We start from the raw sequence: 9,971 nt of genomic DNA on the forward strand, positions 1-9,971 counted from the left end.
TGAAAGGCGGAAGGGAAGAGATGCGGGAGCTGAGACTCCGCCCCCAGCTGCAGGCGCCGGGTCCCCAGACCCTGTGGCCTTGCCGCCCCCGCCCCCCGCGCACGCCCCACCCGAGGCGCGCTCGTAGGTCCCGCCCCCGCCCCTGCCGCTCAGCCCCGCTCCTGGCGCCTGTCTCCTCCCCCCGGTCCTAGCAAACCCCGCCCCCGCCAGCGGCGGCGCACAATCAGTTTCCAGCCTCCAGAAGCTGAGGCGACGGCGACGGCGACGCCTCCGCCCCGAGGCTTCGGCTTCCTGCCCCCTCTGTCCCGCCCGCGGGCCATGGAGCTCCGAGCAACGGATGGGGAGCAGCCGGCCCATCCCCGCCTGCCCTCCAGGTTAGCCCCTAGCGGGTGTGGGGATCTGGCAGTGGGGTGGAGAGCCCTTGTCCCGTCCAGCCCCAGGCCTCTCTGTTAGTGAGTTAGGCGGAGATGGGAGTCAAGGCTCCAGGCTCCTGGTGCTTATCTGACCCAGACTGGATGGGGTGGCCTTGAGCCCAGGGCTTCTCTTGTCTACCTCTCCTTCCCCGTCTGTGCAATGGGGACTGGGTTGGCGGGAGGTTTCAGCTCCTTTAGGAAGAGATTCCAGCTCCTTTAGGATAGGGACAGTGCTTGCTCCGTGTTTGGGGACTTGAGGGCGTGTGATTCCCAGAAGCCGTCTGCCCTGACCCAGGCCTGTACCCTCCCCTGCCTCAGTATCCCTGGGCAGTTTCCTGGGAGGCCTGGGACCCAGCTCTGAGTGTCTGGGTCTTGGCAGGTCCCTGGCTCCCATCCCTTCCCAGCCTGATCCCTGGAGGCAGCAGCCACCGGGCTACTGAGCGGCAGTGACAGCATGAAGGCTCCGGTAAGTGGCAGAAGGAGGAAGGGTCGCAGGGGAGGTGGCTTCCGGCCCAGTAGCCTCCCCCCCACCCCTGACTACCCACTCCAGGGCTGACTGTCACTTCTGATTCCACTGCTCCTGAGCTGAAGGAGACCGGCAGACTGGCCTCAAAGTCCAGCCCTGACCTGGCAGGCTGTGGGGCCCCAGGCAAGTGGCATTCTCTCTCTGGCTTCAGCGCCTTGCTCCTCTTCTATGTATAATGGAGATAATGTACTGCCTCCTGTGAGCATCCAAGGGTCACCCAGGTGAGGCATCTACCTGGGAGCAGGATATGTTGTGAAAGTTCAGTTTAGCGGAGTCTTGACTTTATTCAGGAGCCCCTGGCGAGAGCCTTGAGTTTTGTGGGATGTCAGCCGTGGCTGCCTGAATCAAGGTCTCTGGGTCCCTGTGGGCAGGGAACCAGGTACCAAGCACAGCTTGAGGCCTCAGGGGCTGAACCCCCTCCTTCGCACAGCTGGTCTCACAGAGATTTATTTTTAGGAGCTGAAGTGGCTTGTGGGCAGAAAAGGGAGGGCCTCTGGCAGGATATGCCCAAGGAGGGGACTGGTGGGGGTTTCTTTTTCACCTCTAATTTTCAGAGAGCCCCAGCCAGCTGCCAGGTGGTTTCTGAGGCCGAGGGACCTGTGTCTTGGGCAGGCTGGGGGACCGGTTAGAACTCGGAGAGACACAGGTGGTGACCAAGGTGGCCCAGCACACAATGGCAGGCCAGGGTTGTGTCCCCCGACCAGGCGGCCCCTCCTTGAAGGCTCGCTGGGGGTATTCACTACATCCGCCAGCCAGCTGGGCAGGGGGCCAGGAGGGCTTCCTGGTTCACGTGGCCTTTGGGGACGTGGTTTCTGGAGGAGGGAGCCTCAGGGCTGCAGCTCTCAGTTCTTGAAACCATTTGCTGAGTGACGCTCCCCCACATCCCCTTCTACCGTCTCTTTACTCACATGGTCTGCTGACCCAGGTCATGATCATCAGCTGGGGGAGGGGGGCGACCATGGAGTCAGCTGGGGGAGGGGACAGGCTCTGGGTATACGGGACAGCCTCAACCTGGGATCTGAAGGGGACTGGTGGCCCTTCTGCTGGGCCACTCTCCTGTCCTCATGTCCACAGCACTTTATGGTGGCTCTTTGGCCACTGTCCTTAGTGAGTTCCCACTGTGGGTAGTATCAGTTTCATAGAGGAAGCAGGCCCAGAGAGGTAGACACTTATACCCAAGGCTGCACAGGGCACCTCAGCTTTCTGGTTAAGATGATGTTTCTGATTTGGAGACCCCACCCAGCTGCTTTCTTACTGTGTGGCCTTGAGTTACATATCCATTTTCACCCCAAATTGGTTTCCTTATCTAGAATATTGGGATAATAGGGCTTATCTCAGTTATGCATGCGCTCCGAACCTGACAGCCCAGATGCAGGCCTGGTTACCAGAGACTGTGGCCTCTGCTGATATTCTGGGAACTACTGAGCTGGGGTTTGGTCCCATGAGGCTGGGAACCCCAGCGGCAGCTTCTAGGAGCTCCAGTGACCCCCCCCCGCAACTCGCACCCCATGACCGCTGTCTCCCCCAGGGTCGGCTCCTGCTCATCATCCTCTGCTCTGTGGGCTTCTTGGCTGTCTACATCCTGCTGTGCTGCTGGGCCTGCTTGCCCTTTTGCCCGGCCTCCTGCCTGGACCCCCACCTTTCTATCAACTCCAGGCCCACCGTGCCAGGGCCTCTGCACTTCAGTGGCTACAGCAGCGTGCCAGATGGGAAGGTGAGTTTGCTGGGCAACGTGTTGGGGGGTGGCAGGTAGGTCCAGCCAAGGTTGCCAGGGTTCTCCCCGACTCTCTGGGGACTGTGAGAACTGGGCTCATGTCAGGTCAGCCTGGATCCTGGACTTCGCTCCTCTGCTCAAGCTGACCAGTTCCTTTACCTCTCTGAGCTTCAAATTCTATGAGGATCCTGCTTGAGGACAGTCTCTGGAAAAAAACCTTCTGGCTAATCCTGTTATCTTAAATTGTAAATTATGGGAGTGGGTCTGGTGAGGTCTTTACAACATCCAGACATTCTTTTGATTCACTGTAATAACTAATTTGAGAGTATATAATTCCATTGCTAATACTAGCAAGTGGGTGCTCTTTCTGCCCCCTTCTGATATCTATGTCAGAAGCTTTCTCTATCCCTTTTATACTTTAATAAACTGTATTGCACCAAAAAAAATTCTATGAGGAAATGTCTTTTTTTTTTTCCTTTTAATTGTGGCTGCACTGCGTGGCTTGTGGGATCTTAGTTCCCCCATTAGGGCTTGAATCCGGGCCACGGCAGTGAAAGCGCTGAGTCCTAACCATTGGACCACCAGGGTATTCCTCTATGTCTTTTTTTTTTTTTTAATTCAACGAACATTGCCTGACTGCTCTCAGCTGGGCACTAGGGATAAAAAAGATGAGTTAGGCAGGGTGGCCACCTGGAACTCCCGGTCCAGCCTGGGAGCCAGACAGCATCACATCCTGGTAGTACATGCAGCTTTAGATGTGTTAATAACTGTCCACGCACAACCATCTGTTTAGCAAGTGTGTGTTTGGCGCCTTAGATGTTCTCTGCCTTGTGCTGATCACTGCTGGGGATACAGATCTGCCCCAGAGCTGTCCATCTACAGGAGACAGGGACAGTGGAGCCCAGGGGTGACAAGGCAGCTGAGGCCCCTGCCCTTCGGCGTGCACCTCCCCATACTTGTTCTGCCAGGTGAGGTCCAGAGCACTTTACACCACTCACCCTGACTTCAGCAGCCCCAGGTGGTAGGTTTCTCAAAGGCATCTCCAAATGACACCTGGTACAGGAAGGTCTGAGCTCGGAGTCTGCCAGCTCTCTGAGTGTTGGTCAGAGGGAGGAGGGCTCAGGGACCTTGCGTTGGAGATCTATTTCAGGTCTTCATCCCTCTGAGTCGCATTTGGCTCATCTGTAAAAGGCAGTCATTGTGGTTCCTACCTCAGTAGAGCTGCTGTGCAGGTCCAACTGCGTGATTCATGGACAGTGTTTAGAATGGGTGCTGTATAAATATTTGATCAAGATGCGAAAACAGCTGAGTTGGGAGGGACAAACTCAAGTGCCTCCAGGTTTGGCCAAGAGGGACAGGTGGCGAGGTGGGCTGGTTAGACGCCGTCCCAGCTTCCATGGTCACGGCTAGTGTTCATTTCAGACTCTCAGAGCTCATCTGGGCCCAGGATGGCCAGATCCTCTGAGTTTGTTAATAGAGCAGAAAATCTTAAAATGTCAAAAGGGCTGATTTCTCTAAAGCATTCGTTGTCTTAAAGACCCTGCCGAAGAGGACAAGCAGAACACCTTCTGGGGCTGATGGTGACCTTGGATCTGAACAGACTACCGTTGTCAGCTCAGGCTCAAACTGAGGGCAGAATAAGGAAGTCTTGTTCTTTATTGCCAGGGCATGGAAAATGGGGTTACGAGTCCTTAAGTCAACACTGTGTCAGACATAAACTGTCCCTGAGTGGGCTACAACTGTGTGTCTTTTATCGACTAGATTGAATGTTCCCATATCCTTTACAGGCCTCCATAAACCTGTGTTCCCAAGGAGGGCATGGAGGCCTGGGGTAGGCAGCAAGTCTTCTTTCTGGGAGCCCTGACCTCCAGTGATGGTTTACAGGCTTGTTGGATCAGCTTCTGCCTCTTAGGAGATAATGAGGTAGGGCAGGAGGGCAGCTTACTGTGCCCTCAGTCTGCGTTGATCACTCTCTAGGCATTTTTAATCGAATCCTTACAACCTGATCAAGTAGATGCTATTTTCATCCCCTCTTTATAGATGAGGAAATTGAGGCTCAGAGAGACAAAGTAACTTGCCTTAAGCACACACAGCTAGGATGGGGCAGAGCCAGGATTCAGGCTCAGAACCAGAGGTTCCCAGTCTCGTCATGGGCTTTTACTTATAAACTGGGACAAGGAAAACGGGACTCGGGCAGAGGAGGAAGTGACCTAAAAGTAATTCTGAAGAGCTGAGGTTCATATTTACCTAACAAACATATAACTGACACCTAGTCTGTGCCAGGAACTGCTCTAAGTCTTTTATAAATATTAACTTACATAACCGTAACAAGAAAGTGCAGTGTAGGGCCTCATGGGGCCTTAGCAACAGAAACCAGGGCCAGAAATGTGGCTGACGGGGAAGCACGGGGCCTTGAACATAGACTTTTAGCTCTGCCACTTGTCACTGATATGACCTGTAGAAAGTCGTTCCAACTGCCTAGCCTCTGTTTCCTCATCTGCAGAATGGGTTGATGAAGTCCTTGGAGCTGATATAGGTGGTCAAGGGTATTCCTGGGTGGAGGAGAAGGTGGGGTGGAAGCTGTGTGCCCAGGACTTCCTTTCTTTCTCTCTACCTCCCCCCGCAGCCGCTGGTCCGAGAGCCGTGCCGCAGCTGCGCCGTGGTGTCCAGCTCAGGCCAGATGCTGGGCTCGGGCCTGGGCGCCGAGATCGATGGCGCTGAGTGTGTACTGCGCATGAACCAGGCGCCCACCGTGGGCTTCGAGGCAGATGTGGGCCAGCGGAGCACCCTGCGGGTCATCTCCCACACGAGCGTGCCTCTGCTGCTGCGCAACTACTCCCACTACTTCCAGCAGGCCCGCGACACGCTCTATGTGGTGTGGGGTCAGGGGAAGCACATGGACCGGGCTCTGGGCGGCCGCACCTACCGTGCGCTGCTGCAGCTCACCAGGACGTACCCCGGCCTGCAGGTGTATACATTCACCGAGCGCATGATGGCCTACTGCGACCAGGTCTTCCAGGACGAGACGGGCAAGAACCGGTGAGTGTGAGCGGAGGGGGGCTGGCCTGCTGGGGGGTCTCCCTGGCAGCCAGGGGCCTGCCTTCTCCAGGAGCCTCTGGTCCATTGAGGGTCTGCTCTGTCTGGCACTGGGGCTCAGCAGTAATAGAGGCAGGCGTGGTCCTGCCCTCTGATGGGGACAGGAATCAGAGAGACTGTCATCACCGAATGACCATATAGATGTTCTACATGGCGGTGAAAGGCGTTCGGCCTCACCAGTATACACTGTGGCGGGGCGGGGGTGGTGGTGATGACCAGTGTAGGGCCATCGCAGGGAGCTCTCCTCTTTGGAGGGGATGCTCTGAGACCTGAATTGGTTTCTGATGTCCCTTCCAGAAAATGAAGGTAACAGTGACAGTTCTAACAGCCCTTTTTGTGCACCAGGTACTGAGCTAAGTATTCTTGCCTTCAAGATCTCATTTTATCCAACACCCAAAAGAGCACTTGAACTCCTATGGTTTCCTCCTCTGCACACTGGCTTCTCCCCCACCTCCCCAGCTCAGAAAATACAGCCACCAGCCTCCAGTTTTTCAGTCAAACACTTGACTTTGCCCTCGACTCCCCTTGTTTCATCACCTGCCACATAGTATGTATGGGCTCTCAAATCTCCTTCCTTGCCCACGGGTACCTCCTTGAAGTAAGCCACCATCCTCCTCTGTTTTTTTGGTTGTATTTTTATTTATTTATTTATTTGACTGTTCCTGGTCTTAGTTGCAGCACATGGGATCTTTGTTGTGGCATGCCGGATCTTTAGTTGTGGCATGCAAATTCTTAGCTGCAGAATGTGGAATCTAGTTTCCTGACTAGGGATCTAACCCGGGCTGTCTGCACTGAGAGCACAGAGTCTTAGCCACTGGACCACAGGGAAGTCCCCACACTCTCCTGCCCTTGCAGCACCCCCTGCAGTCTGATCTCTAAGTGCCCCACTGAGTTCATCCCACCAGTCACCTGGCCTCACCCTACAGCAGCCTCGCATCACATGGAAAATAAAGTCCAGACTCCCACCTCCTCCCCTCCCCTGGCCTTTGTGCCCTTGCATGATCTGCCCCTGCCTGCTTCTGTGGCCTCATCGTCTGTTGCTTACCCTGCTCCAGCCACACTGGCTGTGGACATCCACACTGCTCTCACCTTCAGGCTTTTGCACGTGCCGTTCCTCCCCCCAGATCCTCCCTTGTGTTCAGTATGGATGGAGTGTCTCCTCGGCCCCATCTGAAGGAACACCTCCTACCTGACATCCTTCATCCCATTCTTTTGTTTCCTTGTCTTCCCAGCAGGTCTCTTCCAGCTGCCCCCTTCCTTGAGAATGTTAGTGCTGGGGGGTGCTGCTTCATGGCCAGCTCAGGGCTTGGGAGGTGTTTGGTTTGAATGACTGCACCACCCCACAGCCCTTCAGTAGAGCCCGAGATGAATGGCTGTTGGCTGGGAAAGTAATCAGTACTGGTGCTTGGAGAGAGGCGAGGCCGGGTCTGGCTCCATGGTCCCATGCTCTGAGTTGGGGGTTGGGGCTTGAGGGAGGAGCTGGGCTGACAGTGTTCCCTCTCCATCACCACCTATAGTTATCCCCATGTGACCCATGGGTCACTGAGGGGTTCATGGGTCAGAGAGGTTCATAAGCAAACCGGATGCCCCGGAGCAGATTCAGGGTTCAAGCTGAAGACTGCTTGACTCTAGACAACCCTTTTCCCCGATTTCAATGGCTATGTTTCTGCTGCTTTCTGCTGTCTCTGCAAACTTGGTCCCTGAGATGTGGAGAGGGGGTGACCAAGGCTGGTGCATCATCACTGTTGAGGGTGTGGTTTGCTCAAGTCCTGCATGGATGGGTAGAAGATAAACAGACCTGGGTTGGCACCCACGCCCACCTCTTGCCCAATGCTGGCCTTGGGCCGGATCTTCCGGCTCCCCAGCCTTCCCCAGAGCCTCTCCCTGGGGGTCGAGGTGAGAAGCCCTTGATTGGGAGGGGAATCAGTGCTGTGCAGTGAGCCAGCTGAGGCGGGGGCCACCTTGCTTTCAAGTTGAGCTGGGGGATGTGGCCAGCTGACTGTGCGTCCCTCCCCCGGCCAGGAGGCAGTCCGGGTCCTTCCTCAGTACCGGCTGGTTCACTATGATTCTCGCCCTGGAGCTGTGTGAGGAGATCGTGGTCTACGGGATGGTCAGCGACAGCTATTGCAGGTCAGGCCAGCCAGGAGCCAGGCGGTGGGGAGGACGCCGTGTTCGGGCCCTATGCTGAGGGTGTGTGGGTTTCCGCATGAGTAGCCGAGGCACAGACAGCCCTTGGGCCTGGTACCCAGTGGGAAGGAGCCCAGCCGCCACCTCCCAGGGCAACCATTTCCTCAGGTCAAAGAGAGCAAATGACCACACTGTTCTCAGAAGCTTGTGCAAAGGTTTAGTGAGAGAATGATCTACAGAAGTCCTCACGCCAGCCTCAGGGCTGCTGCGTGTGTCTGTATCAGCTGTTACACCTAAGCTTTGATTTGTGATGTTGTTCTAGTTCAACACTGTCATAGCTCCCATCACTGAACTGAAGGGGCCCCACGTTTTCACCCTCGGTTTTTTGGGGGAACTTCTTTGCTGAGCACGTGGGCAAGATGAAAGTAGCCCCTCTCTACCAGGATGTCTGGCCAGACCGCCCATGAGTAGGTGGGCCTGGCAGTTCCATGCTGCGGGGAACCAGGGATCCCTCAACCATGAGCCCAGCACCAGGCACTTTGCATTTTTTGACCTGTGGTTTCAGCTGAGAGGGCTTCCCTGGTGGCTCAGACGGTAAAGCGTCTGTCTGCAATGTGGGACGACCTGGGTTCGATCCCTGGGTTGGGAAGATCCTGTGGAGAAGGGAATGGCAACCCACTCCAGTACTCTTGACTGGAAAATTCCATGGACGGAGGAACCTGGTAGGCTATACTCCATGGGGTTGCAAAGAGTCAGACACGACTGAGCCACTTCACTTTCACTTTCAGCCAAGAAGGTAGGTGTCACCATCCCCATTTTACAGATGGGTTATTGAGGCTCAGGGCATTTGTCTTGGCCTAGAATCAACTAGCTCGCAAGAGGTACAGCCAGGTCTTGAACCCTGGGCCTTGGGAATCCCTGGGGGCTGCCCTGTTCCTCCTTTATCTGTCCTGGCCTCACTTGGGACCAGGCCTGTGGGACTCTGTGATCCATAGGGCTGGGGGAGGGGTGGTCCTGGCAGGTGGCAGGGTCTCGCAGGAGGCGGGCGAGTTGGGGTGCCTCACACCTGTCCCTCTTCCCCACCCACAGGGAGGAGCATCACCCCTCGGTGCCTTACCACTACTTCGAGAAGGGCCGGCTGGATGAGTGTCAAATGTACCTGGCGCATGAGCGGGCACCCCGCAGTGCCCACCGCTTCATCACCGAGAAGGCCGTGTTCTCCCGCTGGGCCAAGAAGAGGCCCATCATCTTCGCCCACCCGTCCTGGAGGACACAGTGGCCCCATCGCCACAGCGCCGTCACCAGGCCTCTGCTGCAGCCACACTCCGCCAAAAACACTTAATTTATGGATCCTGCCTCCTGCCACATGCCGAGCAGACCTGAGTTCCCTTCCAGCCATACCCTTGGGGACACTTGGAGCCGTCTCAGGCTTCCAGACTTGGGGAGAGAGGAGGAGGGCCCTGGTGACCTTTGCAGCCTCCTCCCCACCCCTGCTCCCTGAATAATCTGAGTCATCATTTTCAAGTTCTTCCCACCTCTGAGTCTGTCCAGTGGCCTTTGCCCTGGGGGCTGGTGGCCCCCAGTCACCAGCACTATGAATTTCTACCGAGCACCAGCCCTGGTCCTTCCTCTCTGCACTCCCTCTCCACCTGCCTTTGGTGCCACACTTCCCAGGCTGGTTGCCCTCGGCGGGGCAGCCTAGAGCTTGGGGTTCGTTGGGTGGGGGGGGGGCCTTTGAACTGTGACTGCCAGGGCCATCTCTGGAGTATACGGGTAAATGTGTTTTCTGGAAGCCTGTCCCGGCTATTGTCATGTGTCTGAGGGTGAGGACTGGAACTTGTCTGCTCATCACAATCCCATGACCTGTTGCCTCGAGAGGAGACCTCCAGCCAGCTGGCCTTCTGGCCGTCTAATCTGCCTGCCTGTTTCTTCCTCGAGAGCCTATCTTCTTCCCCACCCGCTCAAGGTGTCTGGTCCCATGGCAGCACGTAGCCCAGGAAACGCCCCAGATCAGAGGCTTCCATGGGACTCCCACCCCGCACTGGGAGAGGAGTCAGAGTGGGAGGAAATTCCCCCACATCACGTTGCCTTCCTG

General features: G+C 56.2%; 1 protein-coding gene across 3 annotated transcripts; it reads left to right on the plus strand.

Moving 5' to 3' along the window:
- The first annotated feature begins 239 nt into the window (after positions 1–239).
- ST6GALNAC4 (ST6 N-acetylgalactosaminide alpha-2,6-sialyltransferase 4) lies at positions 240–9,668 on the plus strand. Of its 3 annotated transcripts, XM_081587082.1 has the most exons (6): positions 240–374; positions 793–879; positions 2,468–2,653; positions 5,280–5,692; positions 7,772–7,879; positions 8,966–9,668. In XM_081587082.1, exons 2-6 carry the CDS (start codon positions 868–870, stop codon positions 9,216–9,218), a joined length of 972 nt encoding a protein of 323 aa, XP_081443208.1. In that variant the 5' UTR covers positions 240–374; positions 793–867; the 3' UTR covers positions 9,219–9,668. The 3 variants fall into 3 exon arrangements, with proteins under 3 accessions (XP_081443208.1, XP_081443207.1, XP_081443209.1); XM_081587081.1 differs by lacking the exon at positions 7,772–7,879; XM_081587083.1 differs by lacking the exon at positions 793–879.
- Positions 9,669–9,971: the final 303 nt, after the last annotated feature.

Source organism: Giraffa tippelskirchi, chromosome 4 (genome assembly GCF_054371585.1).
Source record: "Giraffa tippelskirchi isolate mGirTip1 chromosome 4, T2T-mGirTip1v1.2.pri, whole genome shotgun sequence".
NCBI lineage: Eukaryota > Metazoa > Chordata > Mammalia > Artiodactyla > Giraffidae > Giraffa > Giraffa tippelskirchi.